Genomic DNA, 21537 nt, shown 5'->3' with positions numbered 1-21537 from the left:
AATGTTACAAGATTGTTAATGAGCTTAATTCCAATATCATACTTATTAGTCAGGCCCCTGTTTAAAAAATGGATCTAAATTGGACTTGTTTTTAGTTGGTTACATTTCTGTGACAATTTTTCTCTAATAAATCTTACGTTAGCGTTTTAGAAAGATTTTCGGAGCAAAACCAATTTTGGGCTTGCATTTTCGGATTTGGGTCTTATTTCGAGCCCGTTTGCTAGACTGATTGATGTGAAGCTATATGTTCAACCAAACCATTTGTTCTAATTAGTACCCGCAGGTGAATGCTTTAAGCTGGTTGTATACCTATATCTAACTACAACATTGCCTTATATTTTAGGTAAAGTGTTACATAGAAAATATCCCCGATTAGCCTCACAACAACCTTCTGACTTCAAGCCTCACAACACTGCCTGTTGGCGCATACAAAACTTTCATTTGCTTTTGTGTAGTGTTATAAATTTTCGTAAAAATCTGTGCACAATTTCGTGTTTGAAGTCCACAGTGTACAAAAAACTCAACAACAAAAACGCCATTGAAAAATATTGGCAGTGAAATGCCTCAGTAACTTTGACGCCCGGAAATGATACAAATAGGTGAAAAACAAACAAAAAACAACAAATGCACCAGAAATCGATGCTTATCTACAAATGTACAGCTTAGATAGCCGGGCCCGCCGACACCTTGACAAAATACTGGGATAAGGTTATACACAAACTGCCTAACTTACATGTGACATGTGTAGCATGAGGGAAAGTCATCGGTGTATGGAATTTGAACGCAAGCCGGATGGGCTAAATACATTCGTGGGTTGAAATGCTACATTTTTCTATCCTAGGCCATGTTGCATGGAAATAACATTAGAGATCGACTTGATTTGGTATCACGGCTTAAAAACTTTTATAAGGCCTGAATGGGATGATTGGATATGCCACATTAGATGTTTGTGAACGATGCATTTTAGTTTTGTTGTGATTTGTCACTATGGTCATAGGGAAACAAAAACGGGATTTAATACGGCATAAAAAGCATGGTGCATAGAAAATACCAACAAATTGGCAGTATATAAGCGAAATTCGACGAGAAATACATTTTTAGTAACACAACAGAAGGGAACTGCAAAGGCAATTTGAAAAACATCACTATATATGAATGTTTTTTTTTGCACAAATTAAAACACTCAGGTCGCGCAACACAAAAAGGTTATTAAATACAACCTCTGTAGTTAGGACTGTACTGCAGGATACAGGAACTTCAAAGAAACAATAATTTAAGGTTTAAAGACGCATGCCGGGCAAAAAGATAATAGGTATATATTTTTCTTTTTGCAAGCTGCGCAGCCCTTGTAGGGCAGTTCGAGCAGATTTATGTGGTAAAATAAAACACATTTTTTTATTTCAAGTCCGTGTGATGGTAAACTGAACCAACATTATATGAAATGTTCTTGATTAGTGAGTTGTTTGAGCCAAGCAATGAACCAAATTGGGAAAGAAATAAAATTTTAAGAAATAAAATTAAGATAAAAATGTGGAAAACATTTCCACTTTTTATGGTGTAAGTACAGCGGTATAAAAAGTCGCTTAAAATTTAACGATAGTCCCAACCCTTAACCAGTGGTGGGATTCATTTTTTTTGGCAGATGGTTCTATCACAAAAGTCATATTTTTCAGCCGGTTTTGTTACAAAAAGTCCATTGACAGTAACCAGTAATGCTAACCGGTTCGCTGATCTCATAAAGTTTCGTGAGACGGTTCTATAGAACCGGTGCGAACCGACTGAATCCCACCACTGCCTATAACCATTAATGGTCTATCCCGATTCGTTGGCCACAAAAGTTCCGTTCACGTGGCCAGCTGCCAAACCGCTCGTTGCTGGCAAATCACCGTACGAGGGTGGTGGATCACGTGACACTGGGTTGTTCTTTGTGATGTCATAATAGTGCGGTAAACCGTCGCTTTCACTCGACGTTCCGCCTTTTTCCTTGACAAACTGACGAAACGACCGCCTGTATGACGTCACAGACCGACTGTCTTTAGGTCGAATATGACGCGTGGCTGGTTGTGACGTCAGACGCGCGATTGTGCCCGAGACTGTTTTCACTTCCGGTTCCCGTTCCCACAAATCGTAGTGCACGTAGATTTCGTCTGAAGCTTCTGGTCTGTAAAATAAATAACATTAGATTACAACTTGCTGTAAAGACTGTAGGTTGTGCAATATAACACAGCGTGTCAAAATTATATTTTTCGTAACAATGACCCCGAAAAAGTATCTAAAAAGCAAGTCAACTTTCTGTTATAAACATAAAGGCTGTACTTTTTCTTGAGGGAAGAGTTTGGCATACTTTGAGGAAAATATAAAGGGCATGAAACATGATTTATGTATGAAACATCATTTACTTAAATTGATTTACTGAATCCATTTATTTATGGTTTTCGCAATGTCACACGCTAGCAACCTAACAAGGTCACTAACAAAACAAAAACGATCGATCTGGAATTTGTAACAAATTTGCAAAAAATGTGTTATCTTCAAAAATGGCCAAGCTGTAAACAAGACACTTAGGTTTGTGTGAAACATGTATATGCGACACACAGTTGGTGATAACCCAACAAGAAAACGTGCACCATCAAATGCAGTTCGCGGAAAAAGTAATATTCGCCTGAAGTATTTAACCCAGTTCCAGCTAAACACCAAATTTGTTTGATTATCTGTAGCCGGCTAAATCAAGCGTTTGAATGCCCACAGGCAATTCGATAAGGGTTCATGTACTGGAATGTTGAAGAGCACGTATTAGCCCAAATCCTAAACACTTCTGTTGTTTCTAAATTAGGGCTTTTTCTTTTACTTCAGGTTACATGATGCAAACTTCCGCCAAAAGTCGCTAAAACCGGAAATTCAAAAGAATTTTTAAATTTAAGTTAAAAATTTCTGGTTACTATATGCGTTCGAGTAAACGTTAGGTAATAACATGAAATAAATGCGCTTTTTTAATGACTAGAATCGTTTGAGTGGGGTCTTGTGCGTCTTATAGCTTGTTGGTTTAGAATTTTGTGGATCTGTAAAGGGTGTTGTAAAAACGAAAGTAGGAAACAGAAATCTCGAATATTGGCAAACGAAAACCATTACTCCAAGTAAAGCAAATAGACAATTGTTTATTTTTAACATGTACTTTCCAATTTGCTGCTGGTGTGCATTGAAGCACAATACTCGGTATCGTTCAGTTAAAGCACCCATGACGCTACTCGAAATATAAGGGGACTGGTCAACCACGCAAGCCTTATCCTACTCCAAACAAAACTACAAATGGTTATAATGAACGCATATTTTGTTGCTTAATTGTCTCTGGCAAACCTGGATGAACCAAAATTTGAGCGCCAACAGTGTTTACAAAATATATTTAAATTTAATGACGGATATAACGCCCCAAATATACGTAAAAAGCGTCATGCTTTATTGTTTAAATGTTTCGGTAAATATTCATGACATCATCAGTGATATAAGGCTACATAACTCACATATTAAACTGTATTCGCTTTAAATCGCCGACATTAAAAAAGTACAGGGGGCACTGGGCTAAAAATTTAACCAGGAAGCCGGGCGGTAACACCCATCGTTTGTTTTTGGGCGTTTGTGGAATTGGGTGGGAAATAGGATTGTTGGTCCAACAATACATTATTTCTGTCCAAACTATTTGTGTGGGTGAAAGGCTTTCATAAAAATCTAAAGTAAAAACTGGGCGTTGGGGCATAAAGATCGACAACCCCTGATCTGAAAGGTCAACGGATGACGAGAAACGCCAGTCAAGTCGCGCGCAACCAACTGTGATTCCTATTATGGCGTCATGGAGGGTTTACCCTTATTCAAACAAACAACCATCAATTTAATACGCCAGTAACTGGGGTGGGTAATCCATGTATAAAAGTGAGATAAATGTGCATTTAGCAAATGTTGTACCACAACTAACCCAAGATATTTGGTAATTTGGCTTTAAGTTTGTTTTTTTCCAGAAAACGGAATTACCATCACCAGACATGGTCACTAACATAATCAAACTTTTTTATTTTGTTAATCAATTTTATATGGGTCTCATTGAAGTCTGGAAGTTTTCCGTAAACGTAAAAAAACTTTTTCCTGAATCGGTGCCGTTCACTTAAGGTGTGTTGCATTATAATAAGGGCATGGCATGTAATTGAAGCTGTCATCCGTTAACGAAAAACTCCCATTTTAAATTTGAATCAAAAGGTTTGAAAAGTAGTGAATGTTTGGTTGAACAGAACGTAAAGGCGTCTTACGTACATCGTTTCGCTTGGCTAACTCTTTAAGCCTGGGTGCGCCCGGTTTATTTTGGTAACGTGTAATAATAGCTTTGTGATAACCAATATGAATTTTCAAATTTGCACCTCCATAAAACGTATTTTTCATCAAGTTAGGGTACTATGAGCCTTCACTGGTTAATTGAAATTAGAATTGAAATTTACCCCAAATTTTAACATATAGTACAGGGGTTCTTAACCTGGGGTGTACGCACCCCCGGGGATGCTGAATCATTAAGGTTGGTTAGGTCTATTCTATTTAAGCAATTACAGAAGGGGGAGCGAAAATTGGTTAGTGATTTGAAAGGGGGTGCGAAAATTGGTTAGTGATTTGAAAGGGGTGCATCAAGGAAAAAGGTTAAGAACCACTGATATAGTAGATAAACCAATTACATATAACACAAAGAAATTAGGGGATTTTAACAGTACAGAAATACAAAAACATCAATTTACAATAAAAAAACGTAGCAACAGACAAAATTTATGAGCAAATGAAATCTATTTTAATCAGTAATATTGCTTTCATTTGTTACATTACAGATTTACGACCAAATTTACGAGACCTAGACATATTTGGTCACAGCGGCTATGATACTTGACGGGCCCAACCTTATACAACGCAGAGCACGATTTCTGTGGTTTGAAAATGACGTCATTAAGCATCGTTAACCGTCACTGGTGAAGTTGTACTTAACATGGCAAGGCTGAGAAACGAGGGCTTAAATAAAACATATTGAAGCTTCTGGTAGAGGCTTAATAGGGGTCTTACAGAAATCCAATAATGATAGTTGTCAATCGCTGCCATGGTTACGATTTTTAACGATGCTATGGTATTTTTTTCAAATCCCACAAGGCTTTGTTGGCTTTAAATATCGTGCAACATATAATAGCGGTTGTACATTTTGCACATTTCGTGCAAAACAGATTCAAAGGCCGTGCAAAACTTAACATTTTAGATTGATCAGCCTAATTGGTACGCGGTTTCGTTAAAGGACAAGCAACGCTATTGGCAATTTAGTGCCACTAAACCTTACACGATATAAACCAACGCATGTTTAAACCGCAAATACCAACGCGACCGGCCGAGTTAGAATAGGTGAATCGGCTTTAAGCATGCAAATTGAAGTTATGGACTGGTAAACACAATGTAAAACGTTTTCTTTTGATGATGAATCATTGGTATAGCTGGAGACAGTGGTAATTTCAGCCTTCAAGTGTGTTTAAATCAAACGAATTTTAAATGTTTCACAGTATACGATTAATAAACTGACTCCAATAAGACTCTGAAGTACCTTTTTAACAAAAAGCAAGTGCCAACAGATAATATGATACTGTGTTTATCGATATATATCCAACTAAATCACTTACAAAAACCTGAAGCGTTAACTTACGTTTTAACTGGTTCGTCTTCAATTTCTTTTTCACTTTCCTTCTCATGGGAAATACAACAGCAACATAATCTTCTTGCCAATGACCTTCGAAATTGAGTAAGGCAAGCCATAAGCAACAGCAATCCAACTGCAACAACGCCGACCACTACAGTCCTCTTTGTCTCAGAGTTATTCGAATCGATCGATGGCGGCCTTATGGTCGTCGTGAGTGCTGTTACAGTTGACTGGTTTGACGTCTGGGCAACTAAATCCTCGACGGTTGAGTTGACGGCTCTCTGGCTGCGTGTGACGCGTTCCAAGAGCGAAAGAGAAGCCTGAGATGCTGTGGCGCTCAGGAAAATGAAATACACAAAAATAGCGGTCCGCATGGTTTGGTTTTAAATCAATATCCTACTTATATATATACGCGCTATATTTTTTCTGTGCGAGAAAAAATGGTAGTGATAAAATGTATGAACGGTACTAGCGGTTAAGGAAGTTTTATTTACTGGAAACACTATAGTCGCTGTTCATTTCCTTGCCATCGTATCAAGTGCTATTAAAGCAAGACATAAGATCGCTTAGTTGGTTTTCCGGGAGGCACTTTAACGAGTTTAGTTGTACTGTTGTACCCTTTTCAAAAACAATTGACAATTTTGTGCCCCGGAGACCAAAATCGAAATTACAAGGTTAAGCCAAATTAATTTCTATCTGACTACGGTAATCGCAACAAAACCAATCAAATGATGCTTTTCATTTTGTTTAGCGTTTTATAAGACACGTCTTTGTTACTGAAACCTTGATACATACAGTTAACAGATATTGAAGGATATGCATAAATAGGCATGTCTTCCATTGCCTATAAACACATACAAATTTCTAAACAAATTCTGCATATGTAAACCACATCACGTAAACTTCAAAACAAATTCTGTCCTGTAATTTGAGACTGAAAAGCTTATTCTGTCGTATTCAATTGTTGTAACCTAGTGTATTACAACCGCACATCTATAAACAAATTACTATCCTTACTTAACATACGCACTATGCAGGCCTGCCGTTAAAGCAAGTTCATTCTAAACTTTCATTAAGCAGTAGCAAGTTAGCAGTTTATACATAAACCACAAGGCTGTAAAACCGACTGCCAAATAAGTTATGACTGCTTAAAGCTACAACGCAACGTGATTATGACGAAACAGAGTGTTTCTCTTGTCCCGTTGTCGTACGAAGAAAACGACTGATTCAAAAAACGTGGAAGCATTTAAGCGTGTCCACGGGTGACTTGACAGAAAAACGGTTTCTCAATGCTGCCTTACTGCTGATGACTGAAAGAAACAAAATTGTTTTGGACAATTATGCAACCATGTGAAACTGACTATATGTGGTAAACATGTTGTTGAAAGGATTGAGTGACGGTCTACGTGACTTTGCCGCATCCACAGGTGGTAAAAAATTTGGGCAAAGGAATATTATGAGTTATGACAAAGATAAACCGCCATTCAATCTTTTGAAATAAATTTCTTGTTGTTTTTTGGATGATGCTAAATTTTATCATAATAATGATAAATAGTGTTTTTTTATACGAAAGAACGTTTGTTATTTGTACAATTACCTTTATTGTTACTCGCTAAAGCCATATGGGCGAATAAACCCAAGACAAAAACAAAAGGAATCCCCTAAAATATTATTGTATGAAACACAACATGCCAAGAATGACAAATTTGGTACAAAGAAGTACTAAACCGATAACAAGCGTTTTAGTTTTGCCACTTATTTGTTACTCTTAATAATCTGTTGCCACTCATAATGTCTGAACGATACGATATAAGCCTTGTTTTTATGCGACTTTGTCTTGAAATCTACAAAAATCACGGAAATAAACTCAAATCAATTTTAACTTTGTAAAACAATTCAAAGATATACATTTTACACAAAAAAATTAAACTTTAACCTGCAAATGCCCTAACAATACTTGTCCTAGGTACACAATAACCTATTTAAAATATATATTATTCAAAAAAATAGCAGAACACTCATATATCTTTGTAATAATATTGTATGTTTTTCCGACAATTCATTTTAATTCAAAAACATCTACCCGTTTCCCCAAAACAAGAAATGTTGTAACTTACGATTTAATACTGATCTCACAACTTTGCATAGAATTTCGATAATTATCAGATTTGTAATTAGCGGGTGTTGCACCATATATCGACAATTTTGAATTATTATTCACCGCCAAAGGCATATTACAGTGTCAAAACTCTGAGCAATTTAGTACATGAATAATACCATTGTAAAGGAAAAGTTTTAGATTCAGTGTTTTATATAGACTTGTTTGAATTTTAGTTGCAAATTAAAAATCCTTTTATCGTTTACATTTTTTAACAAACCTCACTGGAATTCAGATTATCTTAACATCATGAATTTTATCCTGAATTAAACCGGATTTCGATCTCTTAGTGTGTATCGCAAAAACCTAAGCTTGCACAGCTAAATGCAATTTATTCACTTAAATAAGAAAGTGTAAACTCATGGTGTTCCGGTAAAAAGAGGTATGGTTTTGTCACGTGCACACGTCAATTTAAGCTCAAATTCAAACTACAATTTTGCCTAAAGCGATGGGCTATTAGGTGATCTGTTTGCATTTTAATTGTAGCATTATCCCAAAACGTTTCTCTTGACCTTATTGCCTTATTAAGGTACTTTTTTACAGAAATCTTACAGGCACCTACTCAAACTGGGACTTGCCCAGTCACACCAACAACATTACATAACATGGCGCAATCGGGAGAGGCGTCATTGCCACAAAAATGCTAATTTTCGAATTACATAATTATCTTGGTTTTCGCGAACAAATAATTATTTTACCACGAAAAACAACATCAAATGTCTAATTTTTTTAAACTTTGGAGACTTTTTGGGTAATTTTGGCAACTTTGTTTAAGAAATTTGTTGATTTGGTATTATAATGTAAACGTATTTGAGTTTCAAAAAGTACATAAACACTTTCATTCGTTCTTCGAAAATAACTTCTTTAAAATATACAAAAATATACTAAGTTACGACAAAGTGCTTTAACTAGGTCAATTCACAAAGCTCGCCAGTTTCAGTAAGCAGCTTAAAATGATGTTTGTTTTACACAATAATTTATTAGACTTAAACGTAACGTGTTTATTTTCATATATGACTTTATTAAATAATTAAAATCGAATTCAAAGATGCGTAATAACATAAACAAGGACTATTCCAAACCCTGTTCTGCTTGCAACAATTTGTAAATTTTAAAACCTGTAGGAGTCTCCTGTTATGTTTCACATTTTTCTTGTGTCACAATTTGGCATTTGTTGTTCATTTTATAATTTTTTCTTTATCTTTCATATTTCTATTTCTTTATTGTCTCTTACCTTTCTAGATTTTTCTCAATCTCAAATTTTTCAATAAACCAGAGGTGTGTACAAGTCGATAGGTGCATAGGCCTAAAGGTTGAGTAGACAAATACAGACATGACTTTTTATACCTATTACTTTTAATAAACTGGAGTACAGTATACCGACCACCCCACAGCCTGTGCGACCCGTCACCAGCTGCACTGATAAGATATACAGGTGGAAACAGTATACTCCTTGTCTGCAATGTAGACGTTTCAAAACGAGCGGGAAAGGTTTAGTCATGTAGGCTATCTATTGCGAAATCAAACAACGTTAAGCTTTGTTACGTGACATACAACTGAAATTCACCCAGACCCATTTAGAAGAACTATAAATTTGTGTCGCAATTAAACTAAATTGTACCATAAAATCTTTTGCAACGTTACGTAAACACTTCTAAAAATTTGCAATTGCCCCCAAGGCATTTAAGTTGATAACACCACATTTATACGGTGTGGTCAAATTCTGCTAAAACTGATATGTGGCATCAATAAATAGGAAAATCTACCAACACCATACCTCGCGTCAGCCGCACATTTAGCTTATTTTAGGTGACGCAAAGAGCAGTAAATCCTATTTAAAACGATATGTTTCAAAACAAGCTGCCGATTAGGGCTATCAAGCTTGGGGTTGGGTATTATCAATAAAATTTAAATGAAACTAACTTAAAAACTTATATCCTAATGTAAATTTTGTTTGTAACATTAAAATTTTTAGGTGGTCCGCTACCCATTTCGATTTCACTCGCTTTCAAAACACAAAATTTATGATTTAGCAAAAAATAAAAAAATAAACCTTTCAAATAGGTAAGAGTAGGACAAAACAAAAAGAAACCAATATGAGACCAGAAATGTGGAACGATAGCAAATATTCTAGCCTGTCATGGACCTGCCAAATGTCTTACCAATTTACCTATTTTCAAAGTAATCAAACAAAACATCTCTCTTAAATCTAAACGGTACTACTTGTAACTTTAATGCTACCCACTGACAGACAAACACAACTAGAAATTTTGGCTACAGGACATTTCTTGTTCCTCCCTTCATAGCACTTTTTGTGTAATTTTCCACGTTCTGAAGAAGATGAACTTTATTTCAGTGCTTAACACGCCCCCTTATCCACCCACTAAGCATACGGCGTGTCAAAATTTTATTCAACAGCAAAAAATATATAATGACCTGTTTTGGCCCTAATTAGAAATTGTTTGCTAGAATTCAGACCAAGTTATAACGACAGGAAAATAAGTTGTTTGTACACATGCAATAAAACGATTTTTCTGTCAGATTTATGTTGTTGCTAAAAAAACAATCGTCATGCATTGCCAAGTACAATGAAACAAAATATGCTGAGGTCACCTTCGTTTTGCCGAGTCACAACTTGCAGCAGACTGCAAAAGATTTGTGGTAAACAACCATTAACAAATGACTCTTCTCCAATTTAAAGATTACAAACTTTACCTGGGCCCACAAACTCACTTTACACTTAAATGTACAGCATAACAAACAATGTAACATCTCACAAACAAACATACTAAAGCGACACAACATCTAGCCTAGGGTTGCCATTCGTCTGACATGGAATTTAGTGTTTAAATCTGCGTCAGGGAGAAATCTTAAAATGTACTTAAAAGTCAGGAATTGAAATTAATGTACCAACGGAGAAAGTTTCTAGTAAGTTAGTTAGCTACAACCGCGTCTATACCATGAAACGCAAAGAGGTAAACTGGCGGCGCGCAGGTTAACGTACATGTTACTGTTTGGTGTGTGTGCGCGCGTAACAATACCTGTTTGTTACTTGATGTTTAACAATATGCGTTAAATACACAAATAAAAATCTGCGTCTCAAGAAAACACAGCATTCGATGCTACATGAGAACGTAGGAAATTTCATTTCCTTAACTGTGTACCTAATAGTCGAATGCGTGAGACATAAAAACATTAAACATTTTTCTTCCAATTTAAAAAGGTCCTTGTGACTCCCATTTACTAAACAGAAGCCTGCGCAGAAAGTAATTGACAAGGATCAGAGTATCGTATGTAACGTTTTCTCGTGTCGCCGTCCGTGTGAATTCCGAATATTCTAATTTATTCCGGAATAGAAGTGTTTGGATCGCAAAAATAGTTAACGCAGCGGTTCTCAAACTGGGGTCCGCGGTCCTTTAGGACATTTTGCGGGGATCTCGAAAAGGTGGAAGTAATTCTATATTCTTATTTGGCGTCCGTTTGTGCAACTGAATAAGTTGAAATCAAAGTGAAAGTGAGAATCAAGCGTCTCCATTGTTAAACAATAGGCCAACTAACAAAAATGCAATTGTTCGCGCACAATTGTAATGTTTTTGTGTTGTCTGTGATGTCAGATTTGGATCATCGTTATGCGCAATTTTGCATAACTAGCTATAATCCTGCAATCAACTTTCGTTTTTCTGAAATACACATTCAGACTTACGTTAACACATTTAGAGTTAAAGTTTGAGAAAAACTGGGTTCACGCAACCGAGATAAATTTTGTCAGGGATTGTGTTTCATAAAATATGGCAACCCTAATCTAGCTTTAGCTAAGAATGGAGCGATTTGTAACTTGCCTATTGTCGACCATTACGAAAACGCTTTGAAACGACATAATTCAAACATATCAATGCGGTTGAATAAATTAAAAGCTTCAAGTGCTATTAAGTGCAACCCTTGTGCGCGTTTAAATCAAACACAATTGTTGTTTTGTGTTGTTTCACAGTGTGTGTATATACTGTTAATTGACATAGAAAAAGCGGTAATATGCCGTAGTGTTAAGCCGCCTAATCCATATCTTTTTTGTACGTGCTACGGCAACATCTTAAACGCCTACTTTTTTGTGTGTGTTGGCCAGGTGATTTACATAAAGCAACCACAGAACGCATATATTCTTGATTTTCCGGGCTATTTTGAACTAATTAAAACAAGCAATCGAATGTTTTTAATTATTTCAATAAGCTCTTCAATTATTTAAACTAGGGGTCACCAAACTACGGTCCGTGGGACGGATCCGGCCCACGACGTCATTTTATCCGGCCCGCGAACGTATTTGGTCCTAGTATACGTCTAAAAAACTAATTAGCCTTAAGGCTTGAGTTAACCGTTAAAAGATAGAAGTTAAAATAGCTATATTTCTGCAACATCATGCATTAGGGTCAAGTTCACCAAGTGTTACAGAACGCATAAAATGATCTCAAGGTTGTTTGTTACATCACAGATAGTACTAAAAGTATCAATGCATTTGTTATTGTGCGCGAACAAACGCCTTTCTATTGTTAAATGTGACAAAATAAGTGACTTTTGTAATTGTGAACACAATTGGATTATTTAACAGTAGCACTGTTTGACTCTAAATAAGATTCTACTGTTGTTGATCAGCGGACCGTTTGGAACGGCGCTGCGTTATGGCTTGTAACCTATGTGGCCATCGCATGTTATTTTGAGTTTTTTTCGGCCCGCCGTGAAAAAAGTTTGGTGATCCCTGATTTAAACCAATATTGCAAATTGTTTCTCGGGCCATGCAAAATCACCTCGCGTGCCCAGTGTGTTGACCCCTGTCTTAAACTATAAGCGAAATAAATTGTTTGCCCAATAGCCTAACAATGCCTTGGAGGACATTAAATGATTTCGAATTCCTTTCGATTTTGTTATGTATTTACGCAGGTACTGACCGCTATGACGAGCTTTTTTTCAGTCGCTTATTTATGTGTGTCCATGGACCATACCCCACAGATCAGTGGTTTTCAACCTTTTGTGGACCGTGGTCCCCTAAAAGTAACTCGTGGCCCTCTTCAAGTAACCCTGTAGAACCTGTGCCCCCCTTAAAATGTAAATGGCATTTTCGTGTTGGAATTCGGTAGCAATTTCGGCTTTAAACAGGTCGAATAGAGTAAACAAGAATCCGTAATCGTGAAAAACCTCAATATAGACAAATAGTATGTGACATAGTCGATTAAATTGGGAAATGTATTTAAGAAGAAAATGGCTTTTAGTGGCTGTTTCTGGTGAATCTACACTCGTGGCCCCCCGAAACACAGCTCGTGGCTCCCCTGGGGGGCAATTAGCCCTGGTTGAGAACCACTGCCTCGGACCATTTGACCAAATGCATGTCGTGGCTTGGTTATTTTTTTTTTGCAATATTCTGTACCCAGGACGCTCTAAAATTGCATTCGAAGCGACACCTTGGGGTCATTTTTATTAAACTTTACGTCACACGTGAGCGGTAAAGGGTCGCTGCCAAGCATTTTGTTAAAGGCATTGCAGCGATGAAGAGGCTTATTAAAAACACTCGTTATGTATTGGCTCGATGCTTTTATACTCATAAAGTAGTTGACGTGCTTGCGTTAATTCTTTTTTCTTTGTTTATTCGCGCATTCCGTGTTATTTACCCTGATGAAGGCGACTAATATAGGAAGTCGAAACGTCGGAATAAAAATAAAATTGTCAGAAGAGCTCTATAAATTTATATTATGCCTGGCAGCAACAGCTTTTATATAGAAGTAGTTTGTTGTTGGTTAAGTCTGTCGCGTTTATAACCTGGTGTTGTACGCGATTTTGTGAAAAATAACCTTGTGAGCTTTTCGGCTGATACCACGAAGCCATCAGTCAGTTTCAAAGCATATATTTTCTTAAGCAAGGTCCACACAGCACAGTTTCCAAAATAGAATGACTGACGCCACAAAAAAACTGCAAGGTGAAGAACAAAACGTGCGCCTCAGGAAAGACACGTGGAGTCAAAGGCATGCTGCCATCAGCCACTTATGCCGTAAGCACGCACTGCCAATTTACGTACACACACAATGTAAATGTCAAAGTCCTACTTGAAGAGGTCTCCATCAGGTAAACAAATTTACCGTGGCCTCACTATACAATACTGTAATGCTTTATTTGAAAAAAAGGGAACATTTATTCAGGACTAAGTTTAAACCTTACCGCATAAAGTATAGTAACAGCGGCAGTGCTTATGAAAGTAAACGCTAATATTTCATAAAAATAGTGCAAAAACTTGCCTTACTTGTCCATTGTCTGTCAGCTTGGCATTTGTGTGAAACGCTTGCTGATCTGCACTGGGGCATTGACGATAAGTGGGTGTCTATTACAATGACATAGGTGCTTCGTTGTCCTATTTGAACCTTTGAGAGCTGCTTTTTTCGAATATTTCTGGGTCATCGAGTGTGGGTTGCCCAAATTTTTACTGATCTGTGTTTTTTTGTTACTTACGTTTTGTGACAGTCGACTAGTTATTTTAATTCCATTACATCTGCACATTGTTTTCAAGTTTTTTTTAAGGCACTTGGTTCTTTTACATGTCTCGGTTGTAGCTTTTTAATGCGTCGTGGTCAGGACAATTTGATTTCACACAGCAGAATACAGCAGTTGTTACTAGTGTAGAATTTTCTTGCATAGGCAGTTATCAAGCCAAAACCTAAACAAGCTTTTTAGTTGTATGTTGTACACCTAAAAATCTGCCAGAAAACTATTTGAGAAAAGGGATAAAAAAGCTCAAACGCCTTAGCCCTAGATTTGCAAAACGTCGTAAGTCCAGATTATATGTTTCCGGGGAAAACTTGTTTTTTATCTTCTTCTGTTTTTACCGGTGGTGGTAAAAAGATTCGTTTAGCTGCTAAACTTTAGCAGAAGTGCAGAACTATAAATTTCATGCGTGGCAATTAAATTCAACTGTACCATTAAATCTTTTGCAACGTTGCGTAAACACTTCTAAAAATTTGCAATTGCCTTAAGGCATTTAAGTTAACAACACCATATTTATGCAGTGTGGTCAAATTCTACTTAAACTGATATGTTGCATCAATAAATACTAATCCTGGTAATTATATTTGATGTGGTGCAATGCCTTTTTAGGTGCAACTTCTGTACTATAAATTAGTGATGTATAATGCTATTGAAAACATGAAAATAAATTAATTTTGTATGTTAATTAGTTACATCATGCACAATACGATTATAAAGGTGAAATAAGAATCTGTTTTTCGATACCGTGTACGCACCTACACCTCTTAAAGCTTAATTATGTCACCGTCCTTTACATTTCTAATTTTTTGGTATTTTTGAAGTTTTTTGCTGTTTTTGCCGAAGCCTTAATTTCCACCGGCTTGCAGTTTGTCAGAATTGGTGTCTGTTAAAGACCTAATTTATATTGTTTTTATCCGCACTATATGGTTTTGCGAACTGTTATTGCTTATGTTTAATTTTATTGTTCTTTTTTGACGAAAACTGACGATGCCTTTAAATGGACGAAACTAATATTTCTGTCACGTAAATAAACAAACGATTTAAATGACGCTGATCGTCTGCCGCTCTTCTTGAGTGATTTGTATAAAAGAGATTTATGATTGAAGTACAACGTTAGCGGTTTTACTACATTTGATTTGTATTCTCTTATAAACCCATTGGATATTTAAGCTAGTACACTAAACCACATAAATATAAGTCTTGCAGATTTTTTTTAATTGAAACTTTTAGATTTAAGGTCCTCAAACCATTTCGTTTTAGTTACATTCAAATCACAAAATGTATGATTATCAATTTTTCACTTAACAAAAAAGTAAACAATATTAAATCATGGAATGTAACAGTATCTTTTCTGTCACCATCTTATATATTTTTAAAGTATTAACGCAATCTCTTAAATCTAAACGGTACTACTTGTAATTTTAATCTTGCCAACTGACAAACAAACACAACTAGAAATTATGGTTACAGGACATTTCTGGTTCCTCCCTTCGTAGCATATTTTGTGTAATTTTCCACGTTTTGAAGAAGATCAACTTTATTTCAGTGCTCAACACGCCCCCTTAACCACCCACTAAGTATACGGCGTGTCAAACATTTTACCCCGCAACCAAACATATGTAATGACCTTGTTTTGGCCTTAATAAGAAATTGTTTGCTAGAATTCGGACCAATTTATAACGACATGATAATAACTTATTTGTAGACATGCAATAAAATATTTTTCTGTAGGATTTATGTTGTTGAAAAAACAATCGTCGTCATGCATATCAGGTACAATGAAACAAAATCTGCTGAGGTCACCAGCGTTTTGCCGAGTCACAACTTGCAGCACACTGCAAAAGGCTTTTTGGTAAACAATCTTTAACAAATGCCTTGGTTTAATTTTCTGTAATTTAGAGGTTGCAATCTTTACCTGCACCCTAAAACTCACTTTACACTTGAATGTACAGCAGAGTAAGTTAAATAGTGTTAAATCTCACAAAATTTACTAAAGCAATACAACATCTAGCTTTAGCAAAGAACGAAATGATTTGTAACTTGTTCATTGTCGACAATTACGCAACCGCTTTGAATCAACATGATCCAAATACATCAGTGCGGTTGAATAGATTTAAGCTTCAAGTGCTATTAAGTGCAATCCTTGTGCGCGTTTAAATCAAACACAATTGTTGTTTTGTGTTGTTTCACATTGTGTGTATATAATGTTAACTGATGTAGAAAAATCGGTAACATGCCTTAGTGTTAAGCCGCATAATCCATATATTTTTTGTACGTGCTACGGCAACATCTTAAACGCCTACTTTTTTGTGTGTGTTGGCCAGGTGATTCCCAATGGTGGGCCACGGAAGCATTTTGATTGGGCCACAGACCAATCAAATAGAAAGTTTTTTTTAAGAATTTCCATTTGTGTCACTGCACTCAATTTTACAAGAATAATGGCTTGGGGAGGAATTGAGAAGGAATGTAAATTAGTTTTTAATTATTCTATTCAAGGTATAAAGTTACTTTGAGTTTCTGCAACCCCGTATGTTTATGATGTAATAAACTACTTTGTGATTACAATAAAGCCAGATAATAGCAGCATATCAATTGTCCAATTATTCGGTCATAACTGAAAGTGCTTGATTAAAGAAGGGAAAGTGCTGTTTTATGATTTTTTGCATTAACTTATATTGAACTTATTATCTGTTTGAAATATGTCCTGCAGTCTTTTTTTGTTCTGAACCTATTTTATAGTTGTTTCTTTCTTTCATAAAAATTTACTGGGCCACAGAATTTTTGTGCAATGAAAGTGGGCCACGAAAGAAAAAAGGTTGAGAACCACTGGTTTAGCCATATGTTTTTAAAATGTGTAAAGACAGATTTCCGAATGCGTCAAGAAATATTTACTTTTAGTTGCAACGTCTGAAGTTTTGGGACGCACCAAAAAAGTGACTGTCCAATTGAATGCTTTTTTGATCAAATTCAGGCATAAAAATCACAGAAAAGTTAAAATAAGTTTATTGCGTTCAGCCTGCAAAGTGGACCCCGAAGCAAATATTTTGTAAAAATCTACGCAAGGATGTCCTAATGGTTCTAGTGAAAGTACGTCACACATATTGGTCTAATATCAGTTTAAACGTATTTCTAAATCATTAGGCTATTTTTGTCCCAAAATACAAAACTAACATTTTACACATACATAATATTTCTTGGTTGTGTGAAATATAAAATCTGCTGTTTACAGATATTGCATTATTAATTACAATAGTACACCAGGTCCCGCTACTTCAAATATAGCGTAGGCTACCTTGCGACCGAAATAAGTAAGATATTTCTTTACTGAACAATAAACATAAAAAGAAAACAAAAACAATTGTTCAATGGAACTGTTTGGATGGGTTACAGTAATGAAGGCATTTTTCTTCATAAAACTGATGTTATGTAAACATTTTGCAATAAATTGATTAATAAATTTATGACACCGGAAATGTAATCAATTGTAAGTAAATAAATCATGTAAAAAAATTGGAAGCAGTTTTAAAATAGCGTCCATTAAACAGTAAGCCTTATTTGAGTTGATTTTGTCTTGACAATGTTTAGAAAAACATATTATTTTAGTCATTTCCTATACATGAACATGAGCATTTGCAAAAAATAAAACACCAAGGACAAAATGAAAGCAGACATGGTGAGCTGTTTGTGACAGTTGATTTATGCTTCTATCACTGCTTGTCCAACCCTGTCATTTTATTCTTTTATGTGGGAGGTTTCTATCTCTGAGAGTAATAATCAAAATCATCTGTTCGGTGGACACTGATGTGGTTTGTTGATGCAAGTGTAGTGGACACCTTCCACATCAAATGTAACCCAAAAGTTACATGTTAACCAAGTAGAAAGTAGCTAGTTTCAATGTTTCATCACAACACCCTTTCAGCTTGCACTTGAATTGGTACATTGTCAGGTGTGCTGCTCAAAAGAAACAAAAATATTCAGTTGTGCAAATAAAATAACAAATATAAAACATCAAAAAAATTGGATTGTCTCATAATATGTCTATGTTCCAAGTAGAAAGGCAGTAAATCCAAATTCTTTTTTTTTTCAATACTGGTCAGTGAAACTAGTATCTACAACATCATAACAATCCTTTTACTTCTGTTTCTCCAAGTAAAACCAATCCAGTTTACAAGGTGATTCAGATTTACTAAGCAAATCTATTCAAAAGTCTTCTAAACACAAACACGACACTTTTGTGAAAGTTACCTGGTGATCCAGAATTTATAATGTCGTTCTTGTTCTTGTAACTTTTCACTACAACATTATGTTTTAATTTTCTGTGCACAAAAATAAATCACTACAGCTTTGCAACTTGCTGATTCGTTGTGGAGTGTGGACCGACAGCAAAGAAAGCCAAAATATCGCACTGACCTCTGCGATGACCGCGATTTTGTAGCAAACATTTGAACTCTGCGATTTTGTCGCATTTGTCGCTGAAGAGCGGAAATGACGTCAATTATTTTGGCCTTGCGACAAAAAATCGCATCCATCGCATCGTGTGTGCGTCGGCCTTTAGTTTAAGTTTTTGCACGGCACCTATACAAAATCCAATTAATGTCCACCACCTCGATTCAACTCTTTGAATATTTCATGAACACATTTTGGGTTTGACAACTGTTTTCAAAAGTTTTGGGTGAAGATTTTGAGACAATTTTTCTTTATTTGTCAGTTTTGAGGTACAAATGCTGTTTCAACCAATCACAGGGCCGCTAATGTTCACGTGACTTTCTGAAATAAATAGGTGTTTGCAGAAAAGTAAACAAGGTTTCATTTTGATGTATTGAAATGATCAAATCAGTGACATTACAATGCAGATGTTAAATTAATTGTTGTTGATTTTCGCTAGGAGAGATACATAACATGCTAGGCAATGCAATGGATTACTTTATTTACGTTTGGTTTTAACGGCACTTTTACAAAATATTACTTATTTACTGTGTTGAATTTGCTTTACTGTGTTAAAGAAACTAAAAGTACCGCCATAAAAGTAATTTATAACAGTTTTAGTTGATCGCGCAGCAGCAATCAACGTGCTTTTGTGCCGAATTTGCGTAGCCTATCTAGTAAATTATTATAATTCTTATTAAAGTGGTATTCCTAAGGCATTTTAGTCATAAAGTGGGCCCTGGAGAACAAATTCGCGATTTGGAATATATTTGTGTTGAATACTTCTAACCCAAAATCCTGATAAACTGATAAAATTTATTGTTTTTGTAGTTGTCTGTAAAAGGGGTTGTTTTCATTGGACTATAGCTTGTTTAAAGGGCCGCTACATACAAAATTTGAAAAACACTTGATCATGAATAATTTACGCTTGCCGATGCACGGCCTTGTACCTTTGGCAGTCTATATCTGACTCAAATCATATCCCCAGTTTCATTAATGCTACTTTTTGAATCACAAACAATAGATGCCACTATTTTGTAACAATTGAGTTTGGCATCAATCGATTGAAAGCAGTATACCGTATTTATTCGATTGTAAGCCGCGCCTTATAAAGTGTTCTCCCTACGGTTTGTGCAGCTTTCAATCGAGGGCGGTTTACATTTTATTTTTTACCGATTCTACACCCCTGTTTTTTTAATTTATTTTGCGTTTAAAATTCGCTTACACGTACAGACTATACGTTGATATAAGTTCTGCTGCGCACAGTTATCAACATGACTAAAGTATAGGCAAACAGTTATACCATGTAACAACAAAATCACGTGTAGTGAAACAATAGTATCAAATTTTGCGGCTTACAATCTTACAATATTTTTGTGACACCTCAATATGCGGCTGACGACCGAGGGTGGTAACAATCTAGTAATACGCTACTTGTAGAATCACAAACAATAGATGCAACTATGTCGTAACAGTTGTGTTGGTATAAATCGATTCAACCAATATATGTGGTTATCAATTACATTTTTCTTTGAAGCTTGTATAGTAAAGAGGTCAAAATATCGATACATATTGACTTAGTGTTTAAAATACAACCAGTTACACCGATTTTTCTTGGCCACGCAAATATGTTTAGTCGGGTTTTGACGCGTTTGTAACCTTTTGATCAACAATGGCACCCAACAACTGCGTGACATCCGCAAGAGACTATTCACAAGCGCAGCAGGCATGTACTGACTGATAAACGTTACTGCGCATGGTACAGTTGCTACCAGTTTTAAGTTTATTTTGCTTGCTGAAAGATTTCGTTTAGGATTGAGTTGTTTAAAAAGTAAACCAGTTAAAAGTCATGGAAGTTACATTTGGAAACGGTCATCTAAAGTTTGTAAACATTTTGCACAATTCCATTAGAAGCAAACGTTTGTAATTTCCTCACTGGTTTAGTATGTTTGAAAGTTATAACCGTTTCTACCAAGCAGAACTTAGTCAAAACTAACTAAAGAAAAGTGTAGCTTATTGATTCAAGTTTGAACACAAAAACAGTTAAACAAAGAAATAGAGTTGTGGCAACAGAAGCTAAATCACGCTTGTTTGTTGTTCCGAATTTAAGTCTTCAACAGTAACTAGACCTGGCCTTTGTCTGCAATGTAAGCAAACTTTTATTCCAGGCTTATGAGTAGTCTAGCATTTCACTGCTTGGTATGAGTTTGAAAGATAGAGTTCCTTTCCTGCTAGACATTTTACCGTCCTTAAAAAAACTGACTCTTATTACGCAGTCCTAGTTTTTGGATATAGCAAGTCATAGGTTTTGATTATGGTGAAGTATGAGATGATTGTGTTGATGGAAATCTATAAAGGTTTAAAACAATTGATCCAAAGAACACGAATTTAAGATTGTTTGAAGTATTCACTTTTGTGACAAAAAAGTGTTTTCTTGTCAAATCACCAAAAAAGCTATAATTTTGGTGCTATACTATGCAGCGCAATTTAGTGTTTTATTGATAAACAAGATCTAACCAGGCAATGGCAGACACAGGAAATTGCTTGAGTCAAAAGGTCTTACTTCGTGTTCCGGATACGTCAATCAACCCTACCAGTGGTTTTTCAGAGATTGCACAGGCAACAAGCTGATTTAGTCAGATTAAAACAACAGTAGAATAAATGACCGGTTTCGTGCATATTCCAGGAAAATGACTCCAAGTGTTGTAATGGAAATAATATACTTTTACATAAG

At 35.8% G+C, this 21537-nt stretch overlaps 1 protein-coding gene across 1 annotated transcript; it reads right to left on the bottom strand.

Annotated features, from left to right (window-relative positions):
* Positions 1–476: 476 nt before the first annotated feature.
* LOC145234583 (uncharacterized) lies at positions 477–8732 on the bottom strand. The gene is made up of 2 exons (XM_080099294.1): positions 5708–8732; positions 477–2161 (listed from the first exon to the last, which is right to left on the bottom strand). Exons 1-2 carry the CDS (start codon positions 6073–6075, stop codon positions 1813–1815), a joined length of 717 nt encoding a protein of 238 aa, XP_079955420.1. The 5' UTR covers positions 6076–8732; the 3' UTR covers positions 477–1812.
* Between the last annotated feature and the right edge of the window lie 12805 nt (positions 8733–21537).

This window comes from Phallusia mammillata, chromosome 6, assembly GCF_965637545.1.
Source record: "Phallusia mammillata chromosome 6, kaPhaMamm4.hap1.1, whole genome shotgun sequence".
In the NCBI taxonomy this organism is placed as follows: Eukaryota; Metazoa; Chordata; class Ascidiacea; order Phlebobranchia; family Ascidiidae; genus Phallusia; species Phallusia mammillata.
The sequence above is the reverse complement of the archived record's forward strand: the minus strand, read 5'-3'. Positions and strand labels throughout refer to the sequence as shown.

Excerpts from the sequence above, each read along its gene's own strand:
- LOC145234583 (XM_080099294.1), bottom strand. The coding sequence starts at position 6,075 with ATGCGGACCGCTATTTTTGTGTATTTCATTTTCCTGAGCGCCACAGCA. Across the intron at positions 2,162-5,707 it reads GAAGACGAACCAGTTAAAAC|ACCAGAAGCTTCAGACGAAA; the intron begins GTAAGTTAACGC and ends TTTATTTTACAG.